General features: G+C 34.0%; 2 protein-coding genes across 3 annotated transcripts; both read right to left on the minus strand.

Annotated features, from left to right (window-relative positions):
- Positions 1-870: 870 nt before the first annotated feature.
- On the minus strand, positions 871-6,940 carry LOC108566227 (splicing factor 3B subunit 3). Of its 2 annotated transcripts, XM_017926022.1 has the most exons (11): positions 6,881-6,937; positions 6,645-6,797; positions 5,442-6,516; positions 4,870-5,204; positions 4,350-4,501; positions 3,962-4,117; positions 1,920-3,719; positions 1,614-1,857; positions 1,377-1,421; positions 1,152-1,199; positions 871-946 (listed from the first exon to the last, which is right to left on the minus strand). In XM_017926022.1, exons 3-8 carry the CDS (start codon positions 6,506-6,508, stop codon positions 1,717-1,719), a joined length of 3,651 nt encoding a protein of 1,216 aa, XP_017781511.1. In that variant the 5' UTR covers positions 6,509-6,516; positions 6,645-6,797; positions 6,881-6,937; the 3' UTR covers positions 871-946; positions 1,152-1,199; positions 1,377-1,421; positions 1,614-1,716. The 2 variants fall into 2 exon arrangements, with proteins under 2 accessions (XP_017781511.1, XP_017781512.1); XM_017926023.1 differs by lacking the exons at positions 871-946; positions 1,152-1,199; positions 1,377-1,421; positions 1,614-1,857; positions 1,920-3,719 and adding an exon at positions 4,692-4,729 and having other exon boundaries at positions 4,027-4,117; positions 6,645-6,940.
- A 1,615-nt stretch (positions 6,941-8,555) lies between these two features.
- LOC108566208 lies at positions 8,556-10,474 on the minus strand. The gene is made up of 2 exons (XM_017925994.1): positions 9,174-10,474; positions 8,556-9,118 (listed from the first exon to the last, which is right to left on the minus strand). Exons 1-2 carry the CDS (start codon positions 10,361-10,363, stop codon positions 8,635-8,637), a joined length of 1,674 nt encoding a protein of 557 aa, XP_017781483.1. The 5' UTR covers positions 10,364-10,474; the 3' UTR covers positions 8,556-8,634.
- Between the last annotated feature and the right edge of the window lie 2,734 nt (positions 10,475-13,208).

Genomic DNA, 13,208 nt, shown 5'->3' on the forward strand with positions numbered 1-13,208 from the left:
TAAAAATCCCGAAATTTTGGAACGGATCCTCTTGAGGTTCCACTGTACTTCAAACAAGTCGCGTAGTTTTAAAACAAATATTTTTAAGGTTTTTGTGTCATTTCTCTTCTATCGAATATCTATCTTCAATATATGTAGTGAAGATCTAATTTAAATGAAATTGCTCAAGCGTATACAAATATTTATTGCATTAACTAATATACAGAAAGTAAATAAAATTAAATAAATGAGGCCGCATTTAGGTTGTCATAGATTCTAGGATATCTATTCATTAAAACAAAATTTGTATTATTGAATCCAAATTCCAATATTTATTTTCTCAGAGCCTAGGCCAGTAATGCCGAACCTTTTGGAATCGGTGACAATATCTGGGAAAAAAGCGGATACACAGACGATGGGAGGAAGATGTTGACTACCAATATATTTATTTATTGGCGTGTCACCCACGTTCACCATCACTGCCCTAGTGTAATTATACCAAATGACCTAGGTGACAATTGGTATTTCAGCCAATATTTTAATTTGCTCAAAATGTTATTGATATAAAAGTTGTAAAATACTGTGGAAATTGTACTTTATAAGTTATGCAATAAATTATTTTTTTTCTAATTAAGAACTACAATATAATACATTTCCTGTGACGGAACACGTTGTGAATCATGGAACACTTTGATTATTTTATAGGATAGATAATCAATCAAATTTAGATTTTTTTAAAAATTTATTTAGCAATTATTTCACTCCAGGATTTCACGAAAAACCTAATAGCTTTCCGCGGAATATAGTTTGGGTATCCCTGATATAGAGGATGATCAGGTTGGGAAAAAATAGAGAAAATATAAATAAAAATACATTTATTATTGTAATATACAAAAGAAATACAAAAATAATGACTAACAGAATAGATTTAAAAAATGGAATACCTTGTTGTAAAAAGAATTTGAATCTGCAACAGAAAATAAAAACCATTTAATAAGGATGACAATCGCAAATAGCAATTATTAAAAGCTGATAAATATATATATTTATATATATATATTCAGAAAAGTTAAATAATCAGGAGACAATCATAAGTCTAGCATGTAAATAGTTGGATCATCATTTCAAAATTGAAATTAAAAAACAAATTTTAATATAATTATGTATATTACCTTGCATGAATTGAGTAATCGAACTGTTAAAACATTGCCAATGGTATTCTGTAAAATGAAAATAATTCGATTAGACGTTGTTAAAAAATTTTCGTACAATTATTATTTTTTTTGTAAATATTTCAGCATCGCAGGACTTGTCATCAAGAGCATTCAGGATTTACATGTCGTATGTCATCATTAAATAGGATTAATATCAAATATTAGTATTAAGAATATAATTACCTTTAATTAGAGATGCCACAACAATATGGGAAATTGCAGGTTGACCTGAAAATAGAAATAGAAAACATTAATTTTATGTATTTCCAAATATGTTTTAAAGTTTTATATTGAATTTTTAATGTAGTCAGCATCGCAGGACGTGTCATCAAGAGCATTCAGGATTTACATGTCGTATGTCATCAGGTAAACGTGAATATAATAATAGTTGAATTTAAGGAGTTTTATATATATAAGTACCTTTAAACTTAATAGTCTTTGGAATCCTTGACGTTTGAATAAGTTATAATTCATGTTTACAGAAAATGTAATTACTATGTACATTATCAATATGATAAATAAATTAGAAGGCGTATCGCGTTCTGATATCCTCCAACTTCTTGGACACTTCCGCTGGCGTTCTTTCCAGATCGTTCGCAATGCTCTTCTGCTTGGCCGGATCCAGGGAGTTGTACTGCTCACACAAATCACCATCGATCACATTCTGAAAATGAAACAAACAAGTTAATAAATTGATCGAAAGTTAAGAAATTTAGATGCGTTTACCTTCACGGGATAGTAGTAACTTCTGTACGATAGGTGGTCTCTTCCGCAAAGCGGAGAATTTTCACTGCGCATGTACATCTCGAGATGCTGGAAGAAATCGTGATCCTCGTGCGCGGTGAATGGAACCAACACACCTACTGTGCCCGAAAGGGTAGTATAAATTAAAGATTCCCATCCACCAGGAATCAAAGTGGCCTTCTGAAGTGAAGTAACAGTTTCACCAACATGAAATGTAGCAACGGTATCGGCCTTCTGCGATGCACCATTCAATAAACCCCTATCCCACAGCGCCTTATTCCCAGTAGGATCCTCGTCTACGTCATCGCTTATATTAGGAGGCAATCTTACAATAGCGATGTTTCCAAATTTATCGGCTGTTGCAACAGTATCATAATCGAGGATAGAAGTGCAAGTGATCCACCTCGGATGGGTATCGTCGGCGAAGATGATCAACTGATTTTCTGCGCGTTTGTATCTTATGAGATACACAGACTCTTGTACATCGGCTACGTAAATTCGCTTTCCCATTGCTTGAATATTGACGATAAGATTAGGAATGTGCTTGTTCTCACATTTTCGCAGAAGCTTCTTCTTTCCCAAGTCGTACATTCTAAGCATACGACCAACTCCGGCCAATAAACGTCCATTGTAGGCGCACAAAGCGTAAGGCACTTCGTCAACAGGAGTCCTGTGGATCAATTCTATTTCACGACAGCTCGGATCGACCTTGTAGGTATCGAGATAACCAGCACTGCATTGTCTAGGATTGAGGAAGAGGTCTCGTGATACACCGACAATCAAAAACCATTGATGTTCAGGTTGTCCATGGAATTTGACAAGTGTAAGAGACATGGCTGCCTCATTTTGAACAAATCTGTTGATTTTGTGAGTTGTACCATGAACTGGATCTTGAATTCTTAATGTTGAAGCCCACATTCCATGACCCGCTTTTGGGGCAGAGAATATGTTTTCTGGTAAATCTTCATTAAGGAAAGCGTCTGCCATTTCCTTAGCCAATTCTTGTTCTTCCTCTCCGGCAGCCTCGCGCATTTCCTCGGCCATTTGGAGTCTACGCTGCTTCTTAGTTTCTTCCGTGTATGCATTGTGTTCAGTTTCCAATATGATCAAGTTTGATGTCTCTGGATGTATAACAAACTTTCTTGGAGTGTATTCCAATGGGAAAGAGATTTGATTGAAGACTGCTCCCAACTTTTCCAAAGCCAAAATACGCAAAGTATTTGTGGAGATGGCCACAATGCCTTCTGGACATTGTTCAGAACTGAATCCGGAAGCATACTCTAAGCTCTCATAAGACAGTGGGGTCAGATAGAACCTACTTTGATAATAGTAACTTAACCAAGAGCGACTGCTCATAGCTAAAACTGCCTCTGAATTATGCATTTGTATACGGAACAATTTTACTGGTCTTGATCCCAAATATCTAGTTCTTGTATCTGTCAAATCTCCAGAAACTGGATCTAATACTGTTCTGAGAAGGGCACCGTTCTGTAACCCTATATTCAAGTATAACGAACTCGTGGTACTTGCCGCAGCAGCGTCTTCGGGATTGCGTTCAGTACATCCCATTTCAACAATGCACAAGCTCTCCGCGCATACTGGCAACGCTTGCATTGAACGTGGAGAAAGGCAATCGTTGGGATCCAAAGACATGATACGAACTGTGCTGTCGGCCAAACCCACAGCCAAGAACCAAGAACGCTGCTCTCCTGGTGGAACATTGGCAAGCGCCATGCACACAACATCTGAGTTCATACGTTTGCGTTCTTTATATTCGTGAAGCTGAAATCATTAATAACGGTTAGTTAAATATACTCGAACATTAGAATAAACATATATAATAAATTTTTATATGAATGTACCTATCTTGTTTCACTCCAATATTCAACAAATAAATATCGGAGGCGACAAGAAGGATATAATTTCGCATAGCATTAAATCTGAAAGTGTATTATTTAACATCAAACAGTAGTTATAACTATGCAAACGATAATAAAACGTATAAAATTTAAGAGAGAACTTACTCTGTCCATCTCGAAATACACCAATTCTCCGCCACTAAGTGCAATAACAACTTGTCTCTGGTTGACAGCACACTTGACGATGGTTTTCTTTCCAGGAGCTTTCCATTCATTAACACGTTTATCCGCACAGATTTGTCGAATACCGTCTGGGTAAACCTAAGATACAAATTCATATTATTATATTAAATATAAACGATGATTCAATAATAAAGGTTTGGAGTATTTTGGTGTGGCATTGATTGGGAGAACCATTAATTCTACTATAGAAATAAACGGCACTATGATAATGCATTGATATAGGATTCTCAATAAAGGAATTATCAATATTGAAATAATTCAAAATTCAATTGATAATCCAACACAAATTATTTAATTTTATAATAATCACCTGAATTAAAGCATCATCGCTAAGGGCTGAACACGATAGTGTTGGCGTTGTTCCCAGGAATCCACTGTCTGTAACTTCTTCCACAGTCTCGCCAATAGATAATACCAGTGTAGCGTTAAGAAAGGAAACAATAATATAAGCATCATATTTATCTGTAAAAGAAAATTGCAGTGGTTACTATCAATTCAATAATAGGATATCAATAAAATGTAATAAATGACGATTTATCAGTTTTGTCTAGTTTATAATCAATGGTATTTCAGTTGAAACACGGACAAATGTCATCATTTAATTGTGTTGTAGCAGCCTTGAACCATTTTCAGCAACCATCTGGTGACCTACCTTATTCAAGAGGATCAGGATTTTGTCAGCATTGGATCCTGCAATAAAAAGCAACTGGTGTTGAAAAGTTGTCAACAACCAGGCTTGTTAAATATTCAAGACTACTGACAAAAACTACTCTTTTTAACTTTAAATATAGAAAATAAACAAATCTAAATGTCTATAAATTCTGTCTTACCATCGTTTTTCTTTTTGACTGTCCAGACAGCATTGGGATTTGCTGGTAGTTCAGAAACTGCCATCTCTGATACTTCCAAGCCATGGCGAAGTACTCTCAAAGAACTCCTTGGACCTCTTCCACACAGCATATACAATTGGGGAGTATCTTCTCCAGCCAAATCCGCAACTTTGCAAGATAAAATTGGAGATAAAGATTCCAGCTCATCTACCAATACCAGGTTTCGAAGTGGTCTTGGCGCAAAGAAGAAAGTGTCACCCTCTTCCAAAGGCATTGCTGAACTGAACTCCAATTCATCATCATCATCTCCAAGATGTGCAATTTGGTACAAGTAACTAAAATAAAAAAAATAACAATTAATAATCTTGTAAATGAACTAAGGTATCTTCGTACATCATAATGTGTGATATGTAGTAACAGAATCATAGAGTAATGTACAAGTAATACAATATGGAATGATTCCAGTACATTTATTCTTGCACAGATTCGACCTATACATATATCAGTAATATGTGCAGGAGATACCATAGTGCTTAAATATAAAAAAGAATCATTTATAAAAATCAACTTACTGGTTTCCAAATTCTGAAGCAACAAACAAAAATCCAGTTTTCATAACACACATAGCAGTTGCCACAGGGACTGTATCAAAATATTTCAATTTGATTTCTGTCACCATGTCATCATCAGTTTCAAGTGTTATCTTAAATATATCACCCTGTTCAGTTTGAGCAAGGAAGAAAAACATGGATTTAGTTTTATGTGTTGCAGAGCAAACAAAGATCATTCCTCTCTCAGGATCATCAAGATCATTTCTCCTTCTAGGAATTGGACAACGAATATCAGGCTGATCACCCAGATTTTTATATGTTAAATAATTCTCAGAGCAAATCAAAACTCCAGATGGACCATCTTTGCCTCCAGGAACAGTTACCAAAAAATTGGCATGTTCTTCTAGTGGTTCTGAATATTTTCTCACAACGTGATTTACACCCAAATCTAACTCGTAAAAAGTAAGCGTTTGTTGGGTTTTCTGTGCTGCTTCTCCGGTAGGATCAGAATCGGCTTCCTCATAATCAATTTCCAAGCAAGCAAACATTGGGTTATCATACTCAGCATCCACTCCAACCATGTGGTATACTAATGTATTGCTTTTATGCGCTTCTAGTGGGGAAGATATGGTTAATCGTGCTTCAGAGTCTCTGTTCAAAATAAACACCAATTTCTGTTTTTCAATGCCGCCAATCATAACACCTCGCCCTTTCGGGTCCAGAGCAATATATTGTCCCGGCACGATTCTCCTGCAGCCGGATTTACCGAACGTCTCTTGATGCAATTTGTCGAAGATATTTTTTGCTGGGATATATTCTAATATCACGATTCTTCCTGAATCAGATCCAACTATAATATAATCTTTTGTACCGCCCGTTAAGCGAAAGGCCATAAGCGACCTTATAACGCCGAATATTTCAACGGTCAATACAGTGTGTACTTTTCCTGTATTTGTATCAGGCCTGAGCAACTCCAAGCTCTTGCCTCTGGATATAACAATTTCTTGGATTTTTGTTCCCGAGAAATTGCCGTGGATGGCATGGGTGATGCCGGTCGCCCTTTGCAGCGTTAGGTTATATAGAAACATGTTTGGATCTGCAATAACAGGCCAAGATTAAAAAGTGCTTAATTTACAAACATCGAACTGTATTCAACAACAACAAAGTGACTAAATACGACTCGTATACAACGACGATCAATGATAGAATGCAAAATGTACTTACTTGATTCGAAGATGCAGTGAAACGATCAGGATTTTCGAAGATATTGTTTAAAAATCGAAAGTGCACGCGTCCATATTTGTTTTCAGCGTGGTGTACGATCGGTTACCGCCGCCCAGGTCAGGAAACCTTGTGCCGCAAATAACCCTGGCGACTCTTCGTACAAAAAATAAATTTGAATCTTACAAAAATGTTAGGAACTAGCATAATTGTAATGAATTATGCTTGTGAATGTATACCAACTGGAGTCCAAACAAACTTGCGTGTTTCTTTCTTGGAGTTCGAAAAGGAAAAGAAATTTCAATGAGAAATACGGCGCCAGTTCCACCATCCACATGTGGACCTCGGAGTGGGGGTATGTGCGCATTGAAGTTTGCTTTTATTCAAAATAGAGAAATAGCCTATTTTTATTACATAATATTTTTTTTTATTATATAATTAGATCGAAATTCTTTTATAACGAGCATAATTCGTTCCAAAATTTCCGGATTTTTACTCGTATATTGAAACAATTTTTCCCACATAAACTGATGTAAAATACGGGTTTATATCGCATGCCCGACAACCGAAAGACCGTCTGTTAAAATCTCGACTGTATCAGAATCTCGACAACCATAATCCCGACAATATCAAAATCCCGACTATATCGAAAATTTTTACAATAACATTTTTAAATTATTTTGGTGCGTAGTCACCTTGTGCTACACTTTTATTATTAATAACAATAAATTATCTTCTCATCGACACTCGTTATGCGAAACGTCGTTCGTTAAGCGAGTAATTTTTCTTACAATTTATTTTGCTCGTTAAGCGAGGTTCTACTGTATTGTTTTCTTTCTATCTAAGATCTCACAATTGAAATGTATGGACTTTTGTTTTCGAAAATTGTTTTAGCAAATAGAAAATACTACTGCAAAGAGCTATTGACTACAGGTATTTCTGCCTAATCAACAAAATTAGGCAGAAAGACCTAATAATATTTATTGACCAGACATTTCAAACGTCGGGATTTCAATAGACGGTCTTTCGGTTGTCGGGTTTGCGATTGCCACCGTCTATAGATAGATACAAAATAATAATAATAACTCACAAAATAGGTAAATAAATTCTAACATAAATTAACAAAAACATAATAATTAACAGGCTGGCCAAAGCAACAAAATATTTTGCAAATAAATTAATAATTATTTGTTTCTTATTTTAAATTTGATGGTGCTTGAGAGTAGAAATATTTATATCTTTGTCTTTAATAATAATCTTTATTGCAACAGAAAGGCCACAAAAGAAAATTAAATATTTTCGTTCACAACTATAATAAAAAAACAATGAATTGGAAAGAGTATATTTATTTGTAAATATATCTGCGACTAACACCGTCCCATATAAATCCCATTGTTAAAGATTATTTTATTTATTTCCTTAAGTTAAGGACCTTAACATATTTTTTTTTTCTTCCGCCTTCTTCTTCCCTCTATTCCTTAACATAAAAAAATGCGGTTGCAATCGCAAGCCCGACAACCGGAATACCATCAATGAAATTCCTGACGTTTGAAATGCCGACTGTATCGAAATCTTGACGTTCGAAATCCCGACTGTATCGAAATTCCGACAACCATAATCCCGACTGTATCAAAATTCCGACTATATCGAAAATGTCTACAATAACATTTTAAAATGATTTCGGAGCGTAGTGACTTTTAAATTGTTATTAATAATAAATAATAAAAATTAATAATAATTTATTATTATTAATTTATTATTTATTATTAATTAGTTATTGTAAAAAAATTTCGATATAGTCGAGATTTTGATACAGTCGTGATTATGGTTGACGAGATTCTGATACAGTCGGGAATATAGTTGTCGAGATGTTGATATAGTCGGGATTTCGAACGTCGGTCTTTCGGTTGTCGGGCTTGCGATATAGACCCAAAAAAATGTACCCGAATTTACTATATTTGAATATTATATTAAAAATATAGCAACACATATATTAATCTATGTCTAATTTACCATCTCTTTTTATATTCTTTAATTCATTATCAAGCAATTTATATTTGAGTATTAATGAATTGCTGCCCGTTTGCAAGGTGGACAATGAAGGCTTTCCTGATTTAATGTAGCTAAAGTACATAACGCAGGGATCATTACACACCTGTGTTATCTCGTATTCGACACCCAAATTATTTATTTCTTTTGACATCCTTTTAATTTCTGCAACATAATCGATAACAGAAGTGTTAGGTGAAGAAGTTGTGGCATTTTCCACAATTTCTTTCTTAATTTCCAACGGCTCTTCGATGATTTCACTCTTCGTAGAATATTCATCGATTTTTTTATAAACACGATCCTCGGGCGGCGGTAGAAAATTCCCCGTCCCGATATTGAAGCTTAATTCCGAAAATTTGGCGATAATTTCATCGTCGCTGGAGCTTTCCTTAGAAATCTTCATTTTATGCGGATCGCTGTCTTGAATCCTGTAAAAGAAATACGTTAATATATTATCTTGTGATAACTACGACGGATTATTACAATTCCAACATCTTCTCGGCGGCGTTCTTCTTTGCCACTTTCTTAGTGGTACCTAATCCTTCCGTCACCAGGTTTTCTAGCGCACATTGAATACGGAACTTCCCATCTTTGCTCCCCATCGGATTGTATCGTGCATATTCCATTCGGTTTTGTGCACAGTATTCGTTGACTTTACTGATCGCATCCTTTTCAATGGTGACCCCAGACTTGAATATATTATCTAAGTCAGAGCCACTATCGGAATACTCGGTGTTCGAAATGCCGTCGATGTCACTAAGATTTGAACAATAGCAGGATTCGCCTAGCGGGAAGGGTATATTCAGTAATTTACTTAAGACAGCCTGCGCCGCTTGAAGCTTAGCGTCCTTTTTGTTTGTAGATGTTTCGCTGACTTTAATAGATCCGCAAGTTGCAATACATTCGAACTTGATGCAGGCCGACGATACACTTATTTGTTTAAAATAGTATTGCGGCATTGGTATGTTATTTTTTACGGTATATTCTTGCAGATATCCGATGGCATTCGTAATGTTGTTTAGATCGATGGATTTGGTAACTATTTTCGGTGAAGGTAATTCTTGAAACTCGTTCGTTGTAGATGTATTGCTATTGCTTATGGAATTACTGCAAGATGTGTGTTCCGACTGCAGCTGCCTGTACATATTTTCTGCGACTTTTAATTTTGCACTGGCTTTGGAAGTCGTGATCACTCGAGATGTTACATTGTTAGCGCAAATCCCGTAACACTCGAATTGGCTGGGGGACGAGGGTTGCGTTAAATCTGTAAACTCGTACTTCGGATATGCCAAGCCATGTTGAACAGTATACTCTTGAAGTAAACTAATTGCGTTTTTAGTATTGTTTATTGGTATTGAATTTGCCAAGTCATTATCAACAGTATTGTTATGAAGTAAACCAATTGCTATTTTCGTATCATTTATTGGCGTCGGATTGCTTTCCACGAAACGAAACGATCTGGATCTGATATAGTTAAGTATTTGCGTTGCAGTGTTGGTTTTCGCAACTTTCTTGGAGCCTGCGATTGATGTAAATACAATTCCGTTGCAAGAACCATAGCATTTAAACTGACTTGGTGAAGATGGTTCTGTTATATTATCATACGTATAAGTGGGTATACCAATACCCATTTTTACGGTTAACTCTTGTAACGTACCTATAGGGTTTGACATTATGTTTACACTTTAACCACACTTAAAATTATTAACAGTATGCTTTTATTTATATCAGATGTACATCAGGTTTTATAATATGACTGAGTCATATGAAAATATTGTCGTATTAGTACATCGACAGCTCTTAGCAAGGCGCCACAAGTACAAGCGCCAAATAATATAAATTTTAAAAATGTCTTATAAAATTCCAAACAAGTTCTACTATTATTAACATATAAATTTTTATAAAACCTGCAATTAACCAATGCGTTTTATTAATATCCAAGTAATATTAATAAATAAATGTTCTTCAAAAGAAATAAGATGACAAAAAATATATTTTTTTCTCATTTCAATAATTTCTAAACAATGCAAAAATTAAATTAAAAAAAAAATAGTTGTGAAATAATTTTATTTTCATAAGACTATGTTTCAGTTTTGTTTAAGAGTGTAGTTATTAAACTGGGTTTTAAACAAAAAAAAATGATATAAACAACAGAAGTTGATGTAATTCAAAAACAAATGTTTATACATTAGTACTATACTAATAATATTAACAATATTTATTAAATCTAATGCTCTACAGTGTAGACTCTATACAATATCATATTTTTTCACCATTTCCAAACTTACATCACATTTTAATGTCTGTGGATTTTCATTTTTGGCAAGTATTGAATAATTAATCCTTCCACTTTATATAACTATATTTATTTAAGGTACAGTTATCAATTTATGAAATCAAAGTATCGTATATACTGCCATTGCTTAAATCTTAAATAATGAGCAAAAATACATCACATTGAGATTATGTAGCTTTGTTTTGGTTTAAGCTTCTTTTGGCAGCACGTTTGGAGGCGCCACTCGATTTCCAGATTTGCGAAAATACGCCACGTCTTTGGTCTCCTGATATAGGCAATATTTTTATAACCTACCTTATAAGTGCATGTGCATACCAACTGCATCGATTTAACACGATCATAGACGAATGTATTATCTATAAACCTCAAATGTAACGTAATATGTTTATTTAATGTCTTTTGCTAAGATATTTTTTGGAATTAGGAACATAAACGTGTATGCATTAAGACGCTTAATCGGGCGAATGCTCAAAGCAAACATCATAAATATCTAAAGAAGTATGATTACAATTATTACCGAAATCGAAGAATAACCATAGCAAAATAAATTGTAAAAAAATGACTCGCTTAACGAGAGATGTTGCACATGAGAATATTTTTAAACTTGTGATCGGACATCTTATTTGTGATTTTTGTGTGTGCAAAATTTAATAACAATCATATATATGAAAAGCAAAATCATTGCGACTCCAAGTTATCCTTTATTTTCCAACATTGAACGCATTACCGTATTGTACATTAGTTTATATGGGAAAAATGTTTCACTATACACTTAAATATCGTATCTTAAAATAATTAGTAGTTGAATGAAGTGATTATGAATCAAACATGCGCATGAATTATTTAGTAAACATTTATTTTTAATGCGCCAAGATGAAGACAATATGTTCTTAAATTTATGCTATCTTAATGGTAGAATAATTTTATTTGATATACTGAAAATAAGGTGTACTATCTTGATCATTTTGCTACAGCTCATGTAAAAACACACAATTAAAAAATAAAAGGAGACATGGGATTTTCTAAAAATAAATAAATAAAAAAACAGCAAAGAAATAAGAATGAAGTATAGCTAATTTGTTATTTATACTAATAATAGTTTACTTATTATGAACGTCAGTGTTTTACACGCCAAAACACTGAGTTTTTGTGTACAATTAAGAAATGCAAGTCAATTTGTTGCATACATGTAAATCTTACCCTTCGTCTGATTTTTTGGAATGTCGTCTAGCCTAAAGGAACAGGAGCTGGATTCGTCGCCGGATTCAATTTTATTGCTTATCTTACAAAGGATAACATAAGACCTAAATCCATTTGAGAAAAAAATAAATAAATACAATTTGTACAAATGACGAACATACATACATTGCATCACACACACATTATGCATTAATACAGGTTGATGTGAGCGGCGCAAAACACTAACAATACTATTCTATTATTATGTTTGTTTTTATTAGAATTACATATTGAAATGGAACATTACTTCATATGAAGTATTATTTGGTATGATGCTTCTTTCAATGAGAGCATATGTAAATAAAGTAGTACCTAAGGTTAAAAAAATAGGAATTTTAACAATTAAAATATGTAAGCAAATTTTGCATTGCGGAATCTCTCCGCAAAAGCTTCGTTAGTAAACATCAATATGCAAGAGTTAACTAGGATTTGTTTTTTCTTGCATCGCAAGAAGCGGTAGGTAAGCGGCTTCTCTAACAGCGGACGAGCTAAAAGTTTGTGTCGTATAAAAGAAGCAAATCATCAATCATATTAATTTATTTCGTCATGATTTCTCGTCATTCCAAAGTGCTCCGCTACTGAAAAAGGATCAAAAATGGTATAGAATAATTATGTGCGCTGAAAGAGAAGCATGAAGTGGTTAAGTAAGTTAGTTAGTTGAGTAGTAGTAGTATATATATGCGGCGGCGGCATTTGATAAACTTATTTTTTTTCTGAACAATGTAAACTGTGGATGGATATGGAGGATGATGGATGAGGGTGGGCGAATAATTGCCGTTGTGGGTACGCGGTGGATGGAGAGAGAAAAAAATAAGTACGCAATTGTTGTATTTTTTTTTACATTTATATAAGTAATATTTATTTTAAGAACTATATATTAATACTGTATTACATACAAGAAATGCACTTGTTGGAAACTTACAGAAGAGATATAATAATTTATTTTATATTTTTTAGAGAGTTTCAATATATAAGGGCCATGT

Source organism: Nicrophorus vespilloides, unplaced genomic scaffold (genome assembly GCF_001412225.1).
Source record: "Nicrophorus vespilloides isolate i.1.1-1 unplaced genomic scaffold, Nicve_v1.0, whole genome shotgun sequence".
NCBI classification, from domain to species: Eukaryota; Metazoa; Arthropoda; class Insecta; order Coleoptera; family Silphidae; genus Nicrophorus; species Nicrophorus vespilloides.